Here is an 18,680-nt window from a genome sequence, read left to right as displayed (position 1 = left end):
ATAAAGCTTAAGGTATTTGAAAGCCAAGCTGCTCTGGGGCACGTCAGCCCCTCCTGCCCTATAAAGAGGCTCTGCTTTTGGGGGAGCTCACCTGCCCCAGGTGCTGCTGCTCCATGGACAGCACCCAGGAGCCCCCAAACAGCAGCACCCCGGGGCCCTTTGATGGCCCCCAGTGGCCCCACCAGGCCCCCCGGGCCATGTACCTGGCGGTGGCCGTGCTCATGGGGCTGGTGGTGGCCTCGGCCTCGGTGCTCAATGGCCTGGTCATCGTGGTGTCCATCAGGCACAAGAGGCTGCGCTCGCCCCTGAACTACATCCTGGTGAACCTGGCCGTGGCCAACCTGCTGGTGACGCTCTGCGGCAGCTCCGTCAGCCTCTCCAACAACATCAGCGGCTTCTTCGTGTTTGGGAAACGCCTCTGCCAGCTGGAGGGCTTCATGGTGTCCCTGACAGGTAAGGAGATCATTCCACACCTGCCCGTGGGCTTTGGGTGATGCTTATGGGTTTAGCAGAGGGGCTTTGGAGGTGTTTCACCTCCTAAAGCCAACACTTTCATGTTGTGGAACTCGTGTCCTTCAGCTCCTGGTTAGCACAGGGAAGGGCTGGGGAGGTGGTTGGCTGTGCCAGGTCACCACACGTCCAGTCTTGGTCTTGACAAAGTGGGAAATGCCACCTGGGGACACGGGGAATCCTTGTTTGGGATGTATTTCATGGGTGCTGGCTGTGCACCAGGGACTGGAAATTGCACAAACCTCTCCTTGAGGACACGCTGTTGTTTTAACCACGAGGCGTCACAGCCACCCATTGCCAGCTTCATTTCTAAGGGCCAAATATCCCAGTTGTCCCTGCTCTGAGAGAAGCGGTGCCAAAATCACAGTTTCTAACAGCCAAATACCACAGCTGTCCCTGATGCAAGGAAAAAACATCCGACTTCTTGTTCAAACAATCTTTACTTGAACTAAATCATCATCTACCACGTCCCAGCACAGGCAGCAGAACCTGTCCCTGAGACACAACCCCTGCTGTCCCCCCAGGCATCGTGGGGCTGTGGTCCCTGGCCATCCTGGCCTTGGAGAGGTACCTGGTGGTCTGCAGACCCCTGGGAGACTTTCGGTTCCAGCACCGGCACGCTGCCAGCGGCTGTGCCTTCACCTGGGGCTGGTCCCTGCTCTGGACGACCCCACCACTCCTGGGCTGGAGCAGCTACGTGCCTGAAGGTAGGGGAGATGTGCATCAGACTCCACCGTGTTGTCTTCTTGCGTCTTGTTTTCAAGCCTGGGGTAGCTGGAGAGCGTCTGGGCTGGAGTCTAAAGGGTTAATCTCTCCTGTTAATACCTCCTGCTTGCTCAGCCAATAATCCTCTCCTGGAGGGTGTTTTCTGGAAGTTCCCCACCACAGGACACTCTGGAGCCAGGAGCTGCTCTGGCTGCTGGAGCAGCACCCAGCACACACCCAGCTCAAACCCGCTCGTGTAGGGGCCTGGCACAACTCCACCACAAATCACAGAGGGCATCTGACCAGCCCAAACCCACAATGGCTGATCTCCAGGCCCTTGGGATGGACAATGAGGTGGCACGGCTGTTTTGGAGCCCATCCTTGAGCCCTTATCCAAGCCCTAACTGCTTTAGGCTCATTCCCAACCTTTATTGCAGGCCTGAGAACCTCCTGCGGGCCCAACTGGTACACGGGAGGCAGCAACAACAGCAGCTACATCCTGGCCTTGTTTGTCACCTGCTTTGTGATGCCCCTCAGCCTGATCCTCTTCTCCTACACCAACCTGCTGCTGACCCTGCGGGCGGTAAGTGCGCCCAGCTCAGGCGAGCCCGCGCCCCTCCGCTCCCAGCGCTGCGGATTTGTCCTTACGCAGTCCTTTTGTTGTACTTTTGTTAAGGTTCAATGAACCTTTTCTAAATTTTCAAAGTGAGCAGTAGTTTCTCTCACATCATCTCTCACACAAGGGATGGATGGGGTGCTGCTCCAAGCTGGCATCTCCCTCTCTCCCAAACCCCGCGCAGGCCGCGGCGCAGCAGCAGGAGTCGGACACCACGCAGCAGGCGGAGCGGGAGGTGACGCGCATGGTGGTGGTCATGGTGGTGGCCTTCCTCACCTGCTGGCTGCCCTACACCACCTTTGCACTGGTGGTGGCCACCAGCAAGGACATTGTCATCCAGCCAGCCCTGGCATCCCTGCCCTCCTACTTCTCCAAGACGGCCACAGTCTACAACCCCATCATCTACGTCTTCATGAACAAACAGGTGAGAGAAAGCTCCAAACAAACAAAGCTACCAGCAAACCAAGCTGGAGAACAGCTGGACAGGCTCAAAAATCCTGGAGGAACCATCTATCCTATCTGGAAGTGTGGTCACAGGCTCGGGGTTGCTGTGTAAGCAGCAAGGATTTGGGGAATAAGATGGAAAGGGAGGGAGCAGCCTGCGAGCCCGAACAAGAGCTCATTTTCTGCTTCCATGGTTTTATGGGGTCAGGTAACTTAATGTTGGATCACAAGCTGCTCGTTGAAGGCACAAAGCAAACAGAATGAAACTTTTATTGTCCATAAACCACAAAGAGTTGGGCTGGGAATAGACAGAGATCTTTCCCAAAATATAACCGGCGTCCAAGCTGCTGAGTCTCCAGGAAACGCCGGATTTCTGCTGCCACAAATAACCTGCCCCTTCCTTCCCTGCCCAGTTCCAGAGCTGCCTGCTGGGAATGCTGTGCTGTGGTTACCACCCCCGGGGCATGGGGAAAACCTCTCCAGCTGCCCCCAGTCCCCAGGTCGCTGCAGAGGGGCTGAGGAACAAGGTGACACCATCCCACCCCGTGTGACAGCTGCCACGTCCTGCCTGCACCAGTGCCAGCTCCAGGATCTGCCTGTGCCACCCACAGCAGCACAGAGGGGCTCGGGGTGGCGCTGATCTCCGGAGGCTGGAGATGTCCCCAACAACAAAAAAAAGACATGACGGTGTCTTCTTGCAGGTGAGGAACCATCCCATCATGGGAGAAACTGCAGATTTTCACTTGTCCCTCTCCTAAGGAACCCCCTCCCTCCCAGCCCTTCCCCTGGGAGCCTGTCAAGAACACCAAATAAAAAATGAACAGTAACTTTTCCTCAGTGCACAACATCCCAGGGGGCTGTTTGGCCCAGAGTCAGGTGGAACAGGGTCTGTCACCATCCCCTGACAGGCCAAGCCCTGCCTGCAGCGCCTGGTCCTGCTGGGAAGTTCAGGGAGATGCTGTAAAGCTGGCATCCATCCAGCAGGAAGGTTTGAGAGCCAACTGTGTTAATAAACACTGATAAACACTGAGCAGTTCATCTGTTTTATTGGCTGATAGAGGGTTTGACAGAAAACACATCCCCTCCTGCCACCAGAGCTGGCACATCCCTCGTGGCAAGTGCCACAAACATCGCTAGAGACAGCCAGGAAATAAAACAGACACCAAGTTAATTTTCTTTTTTTAGAGTTAAGGCAATAAGGAAAGGTCTGAATGCATTGATTTCCCAGCAAGGGTGAAAACACAAGTGGCAACAGGCCCCAAGGCATGGCAGAGGCTCACCAGCAGCAAACAAAAGATGCCAAAGCCTGAAAGGATAAAATAAAAGATAAAAAAAAACCTCCACGGGCTCCACAGCTTCACACCTCATCCCAAATCTCCAATCCCGGTGTTTATCTACCCCAGCTGCAATCACACTTCTGTTTTTGGAGGCAGATTCTGTCATTTGGGAGCCCAGGAAAGGCTTCTGAAGGTGATATTGAAGACAGCAAGTTGATGAAACTGGGTTTCACCCAATTCCTCTATCTAAAAAAGCCTGCCTGCCTTCAGAGTTGTCTTACAGATTTGTGATCCTGAACCCTTGAATTGCTTTCAAAATGAGGTGATCCACAGCCAGGCACCCCAGCAATTTGCACTGCCACGGAGGATGATGAGATTTGGGAGACTGAGGGTTTGGGGTTTGGGTTTTTTTTCACCATCTGAGATTCTCTGCTTCAAACCAAAAATAAAACAAAAAACCCCAAACCAGCCCAGCACAAAGGATTGAAACATGTTGGAGCAACCTGGGCTAGTGGAAGGTAGCAGAGGGGTGGAATTAATATTTATGGTATTTTCCAACCCAAACCATTCCATGATTCCATGACCTGGCGTGGGAGGACAGGACACCCCTGTCTCAGCCTCCCTCTCTCCTGCTGTGCAGAACAGCTCAGCTCACAGGGCTCAGAGAGGAATTAGAACAGCTCAGTATCACTGTTTTAATTTAATTAATTGGGCTTTCATTCTCTGGGAAGCTGAAAAGCAGCATTAGATGGGCCCTCTGATCTCCTCTGCTGCCTTGCACTGGTCCTTGTTTAATTGTTCCTGTTAATCACAGCTTCTGTGCCCATGCTTTACGTTATCAGGATGATTTAAGTCCATGCTAAACTTAAATCTGGGGAAGCACAAGCAGCTGAGGAACTGAAATCTCTGTTGTGTTCTGGCCCCGATAAGGAGATCAGTCAGGCCATGGGGCTACTTGAAAGGCCCTCCACCAAGAGAAATAAAAATTCTCCACATTAAGATTAAAAAAAGATAGGGAAACTGTTCACAGTCTGCTCACCATTTGGTCCCACAGATAAAATAGAACAGGAAATGCAGGAAGCTGAGATTTCACATGTTGGTTTGCAGCCAGTGGTGGATAATTCTGTGCCTGTGAAAACGCTCCCGTGCTGCTCTCCACCACACTGCTGCAGCCACTGGCTCTGGCTCTTTTTATTTAATTAAACAGGCCCGAAACCCATCAGAAACACTGCCCAAAGTGAGGGGAATGACCCTCAGTTATGAGTCACCAAGGACAGGATCACAAAATCAAAATTTGCAATTTAACTTTTTGCACTCTCTATCCCTGCTGGTGACACAGCCCCAGGGCCATGGGCAGCAGGATCTTGTTCCAGCAGCTCCAACCAGGAATAAAAATCCTTCTGCCCGCAGCACAGAAGTGCCACACAGAGAATCCAGGTTGGAACAAGCCTGGGTTAGAAAATATGAAACCTTTTTTTGGACAGAATTGTGTCACAGCCCGGGGCAAGGCCTGTGCTAGGCCTGAGGCGCCTCTGCTCCAGCTCTGTCACTGCCACCACAGCACAAACACATAAAAGAGTTTTATTTTCTCTCATCTTTCCTCAGAAAGCTCCTCCACCCCTGCAGGATCCTCCCTGGAGCAGCTCCATCAGTGCCTGGCTGTATCATGGCCTGGTGATGGGAAGCAGAATTAAAAACAAGTGAAAAAAACCCAAGAAAACAACCCCAAAAATGAACCTCCGAGCCAGAAAAAGAACCAAAGGCAGCACAATAACCTCAGAAACTTTTATTAATGTTGGTAAACCGAATTAACAGGTACAGAATTGGAGCATTTCCTTGCAAAAGCAGGAATGAAGATGCAAAACTTGGCACTGCCAGATGTGCAAAAGCAGCTCAAAGCCCAGGGAACAGGACAACCTTCACTTTGAACAGCATTTATCACCAAAAAAAAAGTGTTAAATATGAAATTGATGAGAATATAAAAATTCTCATCCAAAACTCAATTATATCCAGAGCTCTTGGTGGTTTTTTTTTTTTTTATGAGGCCTACCAAAAATGTGGTTGAATTAAACACCAGGTATCTTCAGAACAACCACATTTTTTCCACATTGTTGTCTGATGCTGGCTGGGAACATATTGCTGCACTTGCAATCTCTGGAGAACACTGCCTTTTCCTCATTAGCTTTTTGCACAGCAATTAATCCCTTTAATCAGTCAAATCAGTTCAACACTAGATCACAAAAGCACTAAGTAAAGAGAAAACAAGAAATTACCTTGTTAAATTTAATGAGCAAGGAAAAACAGACACTCCATGGGCTGCAGCACTCCAGCATGGAAACATTCCAGTGCCTGAGCAGCACCAGCAGCCCACAGAATTACAATCATTTTGTCTTTAATCTGAAAACTGCATAATGCAACAGAGCAAGGAGTTCTTTAGCTTATGAAAATGTGCACGTGCAGAAGAAAAAGCAGTTTCATAAGGATGTGACAGTAAAAAAAAACCAGCTCACTTCTGCACATTGACACTGCCTGGGCATGCAACAATGGCATCAAACCAGTACAAACCATTTCAGAACACAGAGAATTGGATTTTCTTCTGAACTTGCTGTGCTGTTAAAGGAAACCTGAGCTTTACGGGTGTTTATGTGGCTAAAAAGGGCTGTAATTCACAGACTAAACACTGTGCAAGCAGGTGATGTGTGGAACTTATTCACTCTGTGTTTGAATCATGGAGAGAGCTCTCATCCAAAACAATTATCCTGCAGGGGACAAAAAAAAAAAAGGAGGAAAAAATGGTTATAAAGTTGGGGTTTTTTTCTTATATAAAGTACAAGATGAAGGGAAGGGGATTTCACAGTGCCTCTTTTTCATGGAAAACAGGAATGCAGCTCATGCCACAAATAAATTTCTGCCACAATTCCAGTTTAACTCACAGAGTCTCACCTGAAGGGTGGAGCTGGAGCCAGCTGCTGCTGGGGGTGGGATTTCTGATCCTTGATCTCATCTAAAAACATGGAAATTCAGCTCAGAACATGAAAGCCACACAGGGACAGCAAGTGAACCAAGAGCTGCAGGTTCCTCTGTTTGATTCATTCAGCCACATTTGGAATCAGAACCCAGCCCCAGCTCTGTGCTCAGGGTGCATCACCCAGGACCCTCATGGTGACCAGAAAATCAGAAACCAATCCTGATTTCCATCCCTGAAGGCCAATCCCAGCTCAGCTGTGGAGCTCTGACAGCAACCAGGGGCACAGCTGCTATTGCTGTAACAATCTGTTATTGTGATGCAATAACAAGCACGGGGATGTCACCCTCAGGCTTCTACATTTTAAAATTACCATCAAGATTTCCAAAAGTAACCAGAGATCTGGGACATTTCAAACTTTGGGTGCATCCAGCAGCTCTACAGACAAAGGGCACCTGCTGAAGTCCCTGCACAGCTTCCAGGTGCTCTGCCTCCAGCCCAGGCTCCTCTCTCCTCTACTTCATTCTTCCTTCCAGCATCTTCTGGATCCTGCAGGCTGGCAGCCCTTGAATGACAGAGTTTTGTGTATCATCCTCTTTTTTTTTTTCTTTTTTAACAGGATGAAATAGAAAATTCTGATGGCAAACATGAGAATGTCTCAAGTTCCTTTGTCAGACAGAAGTTAGGGATGACTTATGAGCACTCACTGTGGAGCTGTTCAGAGTTACTGGGCTCTGATCTTTAGTTCCAAGAGAAAAAAGTTATTTGGGGTTTGAATATTTTCCTTAAAATGATGTTTAAATTACTTCTGCCATGTTCTTCAAATTTCCTAATATACTGCCATGGAAGCAGAAGCATTTTCACAAACTCTTCTTTACAAAGAGCTTCCACGACTCTGTTCTCTTAATGCACATTTTCTCTGTCTCAAAAAATTCCCCCATTCTGTCAAATTATCTCTGATTTCTGTGAAGCCAAGCACTGCCTTTCAGGGCTGTTGAAGTATTTGCTTTCCACCTACAGGAAGTTGTATTAACAAAACATTCTTTTCCCTCTCAATTTAGTAGGAGAGTTCACATTCATGTCTCCAGGCAAGCTCCCTGGCACTCCACTCCCTAAGGAGTCACAGCCCATTTTCTGAAAAGCCCTCCACAGATCTGCACCCAGCACACCAAATAAACCCTTGAACACAAATGGAAATTATCAGCTCACCCAAGAGTGTGTCCCTGAGGCTCTTCTTGGATCTCCTCATCTCCAGGAACTGCATGGAGCATTCTTTCCAAAACATCATCGAGACTGGAGTGAGCCCTGTTAAATAAAAGATTTCTAAGTGATGGTGACAAGGTTCACGCTGCGAATTCCCAAATAAAACAGTCATAAGGGGATTTAAAGTTTGCTGTAAGCATTGAATCTTGTTAAAATTCTAAGTCTTTGTAACTCAAAGCCAGACATGCCTTCCCATCCTCTTTCATACCTTTCTGTATCCTCTGCTAGATTAAATGACTCCTTAGTCCATAAACTCAGATTTGTCTTCTCATTTCTCTCAGATTCTTTTCCTGACTCTCTGTTTTCCATTTTAACTTGATCAAGAGCTATTCACATAAACAGCAAGATTTTAGTATCAAAGGAAGATAAACAAAGACATTAAAATGTTGTTTTCTTTGCCGCGCTCGGGCAATTTCCAGTTGCCCACTTCTCGGTCACTCTTTCCTCAGTCAGGCCTGATTTTCTACCAGATGAACAAACTCCCATTATCTGCAGTCAAAGGTGGCCAGCAGCAAGGCCCAGATAAATATTTCACTCCACCACATTTCCAGATTCACGGGACTCCACATTTTGTTTCCCACTGAAATGAAAAATGCATGTGGAAATGAATCTTTAATCTTTCCCCTTCCAATCCCAGATATGGGAGAGAAATCCAAGGGAAACCTGAGGACGACAGCTTGGTTTGCCTATTTATCAAAATCCAGTGATTTCCCCTCAAAGCTTTATCAGCAAGTTCTGCTCCCCACAGAAATCAGGGTTAGGGTTGGGCTTAGGGCTGAGAAAGATCCTACAGCTCCAGGAACACTGGGGTGGGCAGGGCACCCCATGGTGAATTTTCTCATCTGGAAATTCATGGTGATGGGGTTAAACTTAGGTTTCGGCTAATGGGGAATTATTCCAGCCCCTTCTGCTGGGCTGTGATAAGCAGGAAGCACGAGGCTGCCACAAAAAATGGGAGTCTGAAATAGCTGTGCTTTATGCAAATACAAGAAAACCACAGTGACTGAGCAGCCAGCAATAGCCTGCTGCAGTCCTCTCCCCCTAAAAACAAGAAGCTCCAATGAACTTCCATCCCTCAGGAAATGATTTAACAAAGCTGTAGGACAACCAAACATGTGCCTGCATCATTCTCAAGTGACTGTGTTATTTAGCTTTTTTACAGACTTAACTCATGTTCTGCCTTTTTCTTTTTTTTTTCTTTTTTTTTTTTGCCTTTTTTTGTCTGCCTTTTTTTTTTTTTTTTACTGCTGCTCACTTTGTGACTCACTGGAGGAAAAAAAAAAAGCACAGCCTATAAACATTTAGGTTTTCTGCTCCTCTGACACGACTTGTTGTACATCTAAAAATGATTCCCACTTAGCACCATTTGCATTTGCAGCAGCACAAAGCTTCACCACTCTGCTGTCTTTGTAACAGAGCAGGAGATACAATATTCATTACCCCAGTGCAAGCTATTTTCTTCCTCTGTGAAATCAGAGGCATGATTTCATGCTGGAGAATCAGGACCATTAGCAGGTAGGGTGCAGTGGCCACTTTCTGAACTGGATCACCCTCCCAGCGTGGATTTGACATCACCTGGCCAGCACCTCTGCTCCTGTGGGTGTTGTCACCTGGGTTTGGACACAGCACAAGCTGCAGTGGCATAACCAAAGCAGGGAATTCATTCTCCTGGTTAGACCTGCAAACCTCCCACAGCAGCTCCCCGTGGACTCTGGGGGGAACACACAGGGAAAGGCAGCAAACATTGGTGGGGGGCACCAAGCTAAAAATTGCAGCTTATTGTTACAGCTGAACACCCAGGGAGGAGGACTCAGAGGCAGTTTGCAGCAAGGCAAAAAGGAATTTTCTATTTTTAATCTCCACTTTGGGACTGTTAGCAACCAACCATTCACTGGCACTCCGGAGTCTTGCAATCCCATCCCTTCCCAGTCTGGAGTGATGGAGTCTTGCTGCTTTAAGTGTTCTGTTAAAAACAGCATTATTTCCATATTTGCCCAGGCTGACTGTACACTAAAGTACCATACAACTTTATCCATCCAACCCTAGAGGAAAACCTGTACCTGATTTATAATTATTTATTATTTTTATAAGTATTTTACAATTATTATTATAATTTAGAATATAATAATGATTTTATTTCTTTTAATTATATATTTTATTATTATTTTAACCTACAAACTGCCCCCGACCATCATGAATGGCATCACCTTTGATGCCAATCTCCACAGGTTCTTGTTTTGGTGAAGGAGAAAATAAAGTCAGGATGGACATTTTAATTATCCCAGTGTCTGGTGTTAATTTAGGAAGAGCTTAATGATGGATAAGCAAAGCAAACTCTTCTCCAACACCCTCCCAGTGAAAACCACACGGAGTTTTTTACATTTTCTGACTGGAGATGTGTGTGAACACAAGAAGAAATGCAAATCACTGAGCTCTGCACTGACACCGGGGGGTGCAGCTGCCTCCTCTAACAGGGAACACAAATTGCTCCAGGACACCCTTGAAAAATTCAGTGTACGCCAAATTCCTGTCTGTGTTAAACTCCACCTGCCAGCAGCAGCAAGGAAACCACTCAGAGAAATGCAGAGGCTTCAAGAACTGCCAGTTATTTAAGCTGTTGATCATTTAAGCCCTTGATCTTCCTAATAATCGACTGCAACTCATTTGGAAGCTCCAGTGGATTTTGGCAGTGAATGGTTTGGGAGAAATCCTGACTGAGCACAGCTGGGAAGCCTCCCACAGTTTGGGGTGAAGTGCCTCTTACCAATTTCATCCAGCAGCTCTTGGGCTGGTGGAGGCAGCTCATCAATGGAGGGGGGAGATGCCTCTGAGAGTGCTGAGACAGAGGAAAAAAATATCCTCGTTAATTAGCAGTGATTAATCCTTAATAAGTGTGACACAGGCTTACACTCTGATAGCATCTTGCTTACATATTTCATTTAACACCCTGCACGAGCCCGGCTCATTCATATTTTATCAAATTTCCCTAAATAATTCCATAATGGAAAAATCATTTTGAGCCAGACTTGCACATTCAGCTCTCAATGGTGTATCAGAAATCTGAGGCCAGTAATATTTACACTTCAAACAGAGGTTGATTTAGAGGTCAGAGTTCTTAGCGTGCAGGTGCAAACACAAAATCCATAACCTAATTAGCACCAGCAGTACATGGTTGAGTGCTTAGCTATTTATCCTTCTAAAAAAAGGCATCCAGGAGCAAAAAAAGATGGGGAAAAAAAGGAAAAATAATTAATAGACTGCTGAATTTCCTTTCAAATCCATTTCTCTGTCTATTGAACAATTTATTTTGGCTGGGACGGGGATAAAAGACTTACCAGGTGCCTGCCTGGTGTTCCTCAGGGATGAAGCAACTGGTGGCAACCCAGCCTGTGTGAGATCAAACAGAATGAAACACAAGAAGTTAAACTGAAAAACTGCTGATCTTCCATCCTCCCCTTCAACATCCTAAATCCAAAATGAGATAGAACTTTCAATTAAAGCCTGAGCTGACCATTAAATTTTAAACTAAGCTTTTCAATCAGTGCAGAATATGAAAATAGAGTAAGACTGATGTGTCAAAAATTTTGCTTAGGCTGCTGTGCAGCCATAATTTAGCTGTGAGATATCATCAGCTACATAATCTTTATTTCAACACTCTGAACAGACAACTGGATGGAAATTTTCTGACTGGACAGTTCCAAGATTTCTTCAGTTCCCATTCTGTGCTTGGAATCTTTCCCTATTAAAGCCAGGCACATCTGCTCACCAGAAGAGCCCCTCAAAATTAAGAATCTGTAACCAGAGGCCCTCAAAGTGGCAATATGCACTTAATTCTAGAATAAGATGTTGGACATGAAGGGACAGCACCAGCAGAGCCACTCAGGGCAACTGTGCCCTGTAAATGAATTTAATGAATTCCAAGTGCTCTGGCACTGGAGCAGCACGACACAGACCTGGCCTGTGTCAGCTCAGCTCAGCTGCACAATGAGCACTCGCTGCTGCCGTGCCTGAGCAAACCCTGATTCCAGCTCTGAACCACAACCCAGCAGAGGAAATAATAAGAAAGGTGAAAAGGATACTGTTTCATACGAAACTGTCTGCAAAGGCAGTTTGAGATAATGCTGTGGCTCAGGAACACCTCCAGCGCCAAAAGGACCGGTGGAAATCGCTGCAGTGGCCTTGGAAACGGCACTCCAAAGGGAGGGGTTTGAACAAAGCTGGTGAGGTTGAGATTGGGCACGTTTAATGAGCAGAAAAGGAGAAAAAAGCTTTGAACAAAGGGCTCATTCAAAACACCTTCTGCAGAGTCCATTCCAGACTGCAGGCAAAATCCGGTCAAGGTTTTCACTTTTGCCGAGTCCATTCCAGACTCCGGGTGAAATCCGGTCCAGGTTTTCACTTTTGCCGAGTCCATTCCAGACTCCGGGTGAAATCCGGTCCAGGTTTTCACTTTTGCCGAGTCCATTCCAGACTCCGGGTGAAATCCGGTCCAGGTTTTCACTTTTGCCGAGTCCATTCCAGACTCCGGGTGAAATCCGGTCCAGGTTTTCACTTTTGCCGAGTCCATTCCAGACTCCGGGTGAAATCCGGTCCAGGTTTTCACTTTTGCCGAGTCCATTCCAGACTCCGGGTGAAATCCGGTCCAGGTTTTCACTTTTGCCGAGTCCATTCCAGACTCCGGGTGAAATCCGGTCCAGGTTTTCACTTTTGCCGAGTCCATTCCAGACTCCGGGTGAAATCCGGTCCAGGTTTTCACTTTTGCCGAGTCCATTCCAGACTCCGGGTGAAATCCGGTCCAGGTTTTCACTTTTGCCGAGTCCATTCCAGACTCCGGGTGAAATCCGGTCCAGGTTTTCACTTTTGCCGAGTCCATTCCAGACTCCGGGTGAAATCCGGTCCAGGTTTTCACTTTTGCCGAGTCCATTCCAGACTCCGGGTGAAATCCGGTCCAGGTTTTCACTTTTGCCGAGTCCATTCCAGACTCCGGGTGAAATCCGGTCCAGGTTTTCACTTTTGCCGAGTCCATTCCAGACTCCGGGTGAAATCCGGTCCAGGTTTTCACTTTTGCCGAGTCCATTCCAGACTCCGGGTGAAATCCGGTCCAGGTTTTCACTTTTGCCGAGTCCATTCCAGACTCCGGGTGAAATCCGGTCCAGGTTTTCACTTTTGCCGAGTCCATTCCAGACTCCGGGTGAAATCCGGTCCAGGTTTTCACTTTTGCCGAGTCCATTCCAGACTCCGGGTGAAATCCGGTCCAGGTTTTCACTTTTGCCGAGTCCATTCCAGACTCCGGGTGAAATCCGGTCCAGGTTTTCACTTTTGCCGAGTCCATTCCAGACTCCGGGTGAAATCCGGTCCAGGTTTTCACTTTTGCCGAGTCCATTCCAGACTCCGGGTGAAATCCGGTCCAGGTTTTCACTTTTGCCGAGTCCATTCCAGACTCCGGGTGAAATCCGGTCCAGGTTTTCACTTTTGCCGAGTCCATTCCAGACTCCGGGTGAAATCCGGTCCAGGTTTTCACTTTTTGCCGAGTCCATTCCAGACTCCGGGTGAAATCCGGTCCAGGTTTTCACTTTTGCCGAGTCCATTCCAGACTCCGGGTGAAATCCGGTCCAGGTTTTCACTTTTGCCGAGTCCATTCCAGACTCCGGGTGAAATCCGGTCCAGGTTTTCACTTTTGCCGAGTCCATTCCAGACTCCGGGTGAAATCCGGTCCAGGTTTTCACTTTTGCCGAGTCCATTCCAGACTCCGGGTGAAATCCGGTCCAGGTTTTCACTTTTGCCGAGTCCATTCCAGACTCCGGGTGAAATCCGGTCCAGGTTTTCACTTTTGCCGAGTCCATTCCAGACTCCGGGTGAAATCCGGTCCAGGTTTTCACTTTTGCCGAGTCCATTCCAGACTCCGGGTGAAATCCGGTCCAGGTTTTCACTTTTGCCGAGTCCATTCCAGACTCCGGGTGAAATCCGGTCCAGGTTTTCACTTTTGCCGAGTCCATTCCAGACTCCGGGTGAAATCCGGTCCAGGTTTTCACTTTTGCCGAGTCCATTCCAGACTCCGGGTGAAATCCGGTCCAGGTTTTCACTTTTGCCGAGTCCATTCCAGACTCCGGGTGAAATCCGGTCCAGGTTTTCACTTTTGCCGAGTCCATTCCAGACTCCGGGTGAAATCCGGTCCAGGTTTTCACTTTTGCCGAGTCCATTCCAGACTCCGGGTGAAATCCGGTCCAGGTTTTCACTTTTGCCGAGTCCATTCCAGACTCCGGGTGAAATCCGGTCCAGGTTTTCACTTTTGCCGAGTCCATTCCAGACTCCGGGTGAAATCCGGTCCAGGTTTTCACTTTTGCCGAGTCCATTCCAGACTCCGGGTGAAATCCGGTCCAGGTTTTCACTTTTGCCGAGTCCATTCCAGACTCCGGGTGAAATCCGGTCCAGGTTTTCACTTTTGCCGAGTCCATTCCAGACTCCGGGTGAAATCCGGTCCAGGTTTTCACTTTTGCCGAGTCCATTCCAGACTCCGGGTGAAATCCGGTCCAGGTTTTCACTTTTGCCGAGTCCATTCCAGACTCCGGGTGAAATCCGGTCCAGGTTTTCACTTTTGCCGAGTCCATTCCAGACTCCGGGTGAAATCCGGTCCAGGTTTTCACTTTTGCCGAGTCCATTCCAGACTCCGGGTGAAATCCGGTCCAGGTTTTCACTTTTGCCGAGTCCATTCCAGACTCCGGGTGAAATCCGGTCCAGGTTTTCACTTTTGCCGAGTCCATTCCAGACTCCGGGTGAAATCCGGTCCAGGTTTTCACTTTTGCCGAGTCCATTCCAGACTCCGGGTGAAATCCGGTCCAGGTTTTCACTTTTGCCGAGTCCATTCCAGACGCCAGGCTAATTCCGGTCCGTGTTTTCATTTTGGCTGAGTCCATTCTGGAATCCAGCCCAGGTTTTCACTTTTGCTGAGTCCATTCTGGAATCCAGCCCAGGTTTTCACTTTTGCCGAGTCCATTCCAGACTCCGGGTGAAATCTGGCCCAGGTTTTTCCTTTTGCCAACTCCATTCCAAATTCCAGCCCAAATCCAAGATTCCAAAGGCTGGGAAGTGGAAATTCCCAACAGCCAGGGAGGGATGGAGGGCAAGGAAGGGCCACGTGGGAGAGAGGCAAACATTCCCCAGCAAGAGAAACCCAAATCTTTGTGTAATCAGCGCCTGAAATCAATCAGGGCTTTTCCCACTTCACCCACAGAGCCACAAAACACTCACCAAGACCTACAAGCACTTCTCTACTTGCATTTCTTTTTAATAAAAGTACTGCAAAAAATATTTTAATGAATATTAAAAGAATATTTATAGAAATTCCTGGTGTAAGTTATTTTCTGACTTACAGGCTCTTTCAGTCCAAATGGGCAAACTCTTGGAGCCACCACTGGAATTTCCATGCTCCTCTCCCCTTCACAGGCTGTGGTGAAAGTCTTGAACACTGTGGAGGAGGTCTCTTGAGAGCCACAAAAGGAAGACTCTGAAGAAAATTCACGGCACTGTTTGTATTTCTCAAAGGCTAATGGAAATTTTTCCTCTAGAATTTAAAAAAAAAAAAAAAAAAGGGAAAAAAAAGTGAAGACAGCAAAACTGGAGAATTATTTTTGGAATTTTTGTATCTTTAGCACATTTCAACAGAAGCAGAAAAAAATTTAAAGGGAACAGGCACCTGCATAAGAAACTCTACCATAAAAAACTGAACTGATAACCCAGGAGTTTCACCTCAGACAAAACTTGGCCAACGGAGAAATTCCAGCCACTGTCTTACACCAAATTAATGAAGCACAAAGCAAATGTTAATTCATTACTCTTTAGCACTCCAGCTCAGCAAACATTTATCATGTTATTTAACTTGTTCTAAACATACTGAGTGCTTATTAAATTGCCTTTAAAATGCTGAAATCCACACGCGCCAGTTCAAATTTAAATGACTCAAAGATCTTCCAGAGACCTTTCAAGCAGTGGCTTTTTCAGCTGTGTCCCCGTAAATTCTCCTTTAATTCTGTGTCTTTGGGCAGTGAGATTTCCAGCAACAGGAGGAACAGCGTTTCTTGTGCAAGCCTGACATTTCTGCACAACGGAGCTTCCACGATTCACCCTGAGGATTTTTACGTTAAAAAATCCCGGCAGGAAGGTCTGGCTGGCGCAGAGAGGAGAAGTAATTCCCTGTGAATCCTCTTTTTCCCCCTCCCTGCCTTACCTGAGCCCAGGGGGGTGCTGACACTGGTGGGAGCGTGGCTCAGCCGAGGTGTTCTACACTCCACGCCCCTCTGGAAGTTCTGCTCACAGGGGATGCTGGACAAATCCTGAATATCTGCCACTGATCTGAATTATTGAGAGATGTTCTGACAGTTAGAATAGCCACTTCCTGCACCTGTGAACCACCAGATCCTGCTATTTGCAGGGTCTTGAAATTTTAATTGCATGCAGTTTTATCTAGTTCACTGGAATGGGGGGAGATGTTCCCTTTGAAACTTCCCACAGGAATCTTGGGAGGCCTAAAATCACCATCCTCAGGGAAGCTGCAGAGGCAGAAAAGGTTAATTATTTGCTTCCCCTTCCTTTCCAGGATGTCTTTAAATAATGCTGCTATAAAACCAGCTCAGGAAGCTGCTTCCAGAAAGGGCAGGAACTCCAAATGTGACCCAAAAGGTAGAAAACAATCCCCAAAGGCAAGGGAAAACCTCAAGGGTTAAGAAAAATTAATGAGCCGTTAATTAAGACTAAATGTAGGCTTTGGGAGCATTTAAAAGAGTGATTCTGATAAAGTGAGACTGCTGAAGGCACACCCCCAAGTGAAAAAAAATTAAATCCAAACTGATCAAATTCTGGGGAGATACACCCTGGATTCCATCATCCTCAAAGGCCACGGAAAGAACAGACAGCTCCTGCAAATCAGTAATTTTATTCAAATCTCCATTAGCTGTAAATATAAATTAACCTCATTAGCTGAATCACAAACATACTCTGCTAATTTTTTTTCCCCCTGAAAATCACAGGGCTATTTCTGTAATAAAACTTATTTGGCTCCACGCGAAGGATTTGCTCTTTAAAGTGATTTGATTTCCCTGTGCCATATGGAGAGAAGAAACCAGGAATCCTCACGCTTTCATGGGAAGAAGCACACCCAGATGAACACCGAGTTAATGGCTTCTGAACATGAAAATATTCCCAACTGAGGACAACTCTTTTACACCAATCTCACAACTTTTCGCAGGAAAATACTCTCTCAATAATCTGGGGGGTTTTTCTCTTGGTCTGTCCCATCTCCCTTGATAAAATGTTGTAGTTCATGACCAGTGGGCTGCAGTTTTGCTGTAAAATGTGGCTCTTACACGTCTTTGTCTTGGCATTCTTCCTGTGGCTCCCACAGCGTCGCTTCTCGTGCTGCATCCACACTGAAACGAGGGAGGAAAGGTCACATTCACCCCCAGAAAATTATGGAAATGGAGAAATTTGGTTTCCTTTCTCTCAGGAAGTTTAAGCACTGAGGTAGACTGCAGCTCATAAACGCTTTTTGCTTAAAACCTTGGAATGTGGAGACCAGTAGGAGAAAAATGTCATTTTTAGCAGATTAAGGATTTGTTAAGACTTCTAATTGACATCTGCAGCTTCAGGAGAAAAGTGAAATTAATAAAATTAGGTGAAATTAATGAAATTAAATACGAGAAATCAAAACTTAGGAATACACACCACTCCATTGCTCCACCATCCCTTGATCTGTCTCAGACTGTGACAAGGCCAAAGAGGATTAGGCAGATGCTCAGAGAGCAACATCCCCTCTGTCCTGCTGCCAAAAGTTCCTAAGTGAAGGGAGCAACCAAAAACCTTCTTTTTCTACCCTAAAGCCAAGTGATTTCCACTGCTGGTGCCTCCCTTTGGCCCAGGGAACTCAGCTCCTGGGTGGGGAGGAGCCCTGGCAGTCACAGCCAACTTCTGGTAAAATAGAAAATGTTAATAATCTAAATTTAATAATATAAAATTTAATAATACATATTTAATAATATAAGATTTCATAGGGGGGACAAAAAGCCCTCCTGTTTTTCAGAGGAACCAGCCAAACCTCCAAGATTTCAGAGAATGCCAAATCTGATGTTAACCCCCCCAGGCAGGATCCAGTGAACATTCCTGGGCTGATCCCATGGGGTTGGGAAAGGCAGGACCTTCATGGCCCTTCAGCTCCACAACCAACATTAAAGCAGATGACTGAAGCTTTAATTTGAATCATCTTTGCTCTGTTTCAGGCTGTGGTTTATCAGTGGAGAAGGAATTGTGATATGTACGTGGCTTTTTTTTTTTCCCCTATTTTAGCTCCCTCATTAAGGCAAAAAAAAACCCCACCAAACTCTGCAAAAGACAAAACCCCTTGAGACCTGTGAAAATCCCTTTTTGTATTTTCTTAGCAAGGAGCTGAGCTATGTAGATAATCATTAAAAACCACCACTGGCATCTTATTTGAATATTAGATATATAAGCAGAATTAATGAAGAGAGCACACTTTAAAAGCTAATTTATGCCTCAAGGAACAATGAAAACGAGTTTTTTTCTACCTGGCTCCAGGCATTTGGCTCAGCTGATTCACTCCCAGCTTGTTACTGCCACAGCTCTGTGGTGTTGTGCTGCAGAAAAGTATTTTTCCTCCTGAATACAAATAACAAATGTTCCCTGTTACTGCCTTTTGCAAGCACAAAAGAAAACAACCCAACTCATTGAACAGGAAATTGTGACTTTATTAATATTTTTTTCTTATTTTATTTTTTGTCTGAGTTCTTGTGACCTCTGCTGTTATGGAGAGACAAATGTGTTTTAAAGATGCATTTTCATAAACATGGCACAGCTGCCAGACAGGCACTGAAGCACTGGGGAATATCACAAC

General features: G+C 46.6%; 2 protein-coding genes across 3 annotated transcripts in view; one reads left to right on the top strand and one right to left on the bottom strand.

Moving 5' to 3' along the window:
• Positions 1–111: 111 nt before the first annotated feature.
• On the top strand, positions 112–3,264 carry LOC119709772 (pinopsin). The gene is made up of 5 exons (XM_038157935.1): positions 112–453; positions 1,035–1,217; positions 1,653–1,798; positions 2,016–2,255; positions 2,689–3,264. The coding sequence occupies exons 1-5, from the start codon at positions 114–116 to the stop codon at positions 2,824–2,826; spliced, it is 1,047 nt and encodes a 348-aa protein (XP_038013863.1). The 5' UTR covers positions 112–113; the 3' UTR covers positions 2,827–3,264.
• A 2,070-nt stretch (positions 3,265–5,334) lies between these two features.
• TEX14 (testis expressed 14, intercellular bridge forming factor) overlaps positions 5,335–18,680 on the bottom strand; it is a 39,865-nt gene continuing 26,519 nt past the window's right edge. For both annotated transcript variants that reach the window (XM_038158120.1, XM_038158121.1), the window contains 12 exons: positions 18,355–18,445; positions 17,140–17,202; positions 16,005–16,129; positions 15,151–15,341; positions 11,116–11,167; positions 10,545–10,616; positions 9,666–9,743; positions 7,989–8,106; positions 7,727–7,822; positions 6,973–7,082; positions 6,496–6,556; positions 5,335–6,311 (listed from right to left, as the gene is read on the bottom strand). In XM_038158120.1, coding sequence (XP_038014048.1) covers positions 6,263–6,311; positions 6,496–6,556; positions 6,973–7,082; positions 7,727–7,822; positions 7,989–8,106; positions 9,666–9,743; positions 10,545–10,616; positions 11,116–11,167; positions 15,151–15,341; positions 16,005–16,129; positions 17,140–17,202; positions 18,355–18,445 — 1,106 coding nt within the window. In that variant the 3' untranslated portion in view covers positions 5,335–6,262. The remainder of the gene's footprint in view (positions 6,312–6,495; positions 6,557–6,972; positions 7,083–7,726; positions 7,823–7,988; positions 8,107–9,665; positions 9,744–10,544; positions 10,617–11,115; positions 11,168–15,150; positions 15,342–16,004; positions 16,130–17,139; positions 17,203–18,354; positions 18,446–18,680) is intronic.

Source organism: Motacilla alba, chromosome 19 (genome assembly GCF_015832195.1).
Source record: "Motacilla alba alba isolate MOTALB_02 chromosome 19, Motacilla_alba_V1.0_pri, whole genome shotgun sequence".
Taxonomy (NCBI): Eukaryota; Metazoa; Chordata; class Aves; order Passeriformes; family Motacillidae; genus Motacilla; species Motacilla alba.
Note: the sequence above shows the minus strand (reverse complement) of the source record. Positions and strands in the feature narration are given on the sequence as shown.

Bases quoted from the DNA above. Each gene is read 5' to 3' on its own strand.
- LOC119709772 (XM_038157935.1), top strand. From the start codon at position 114: ATGGACAGCACCCAGGAGCCCCCAAACAGCAGCACCCCGGGGCCCTTT. The intron at 454-1,034 runs GTAAGGAGATCA...CTGTCCCCCCAG, and splicing joins CTTCATGGTGTCCCTGACAG to GCATCGTGGGGCTGTGGTCC. The intron at 1,799-2,015 runs GTAAGTGCGCCC...AACCCCGCGCAG, and splicing joins TGCTGCTGACCCTGCGGGCG to GCCGCGGCGCAGCAGCAGGA.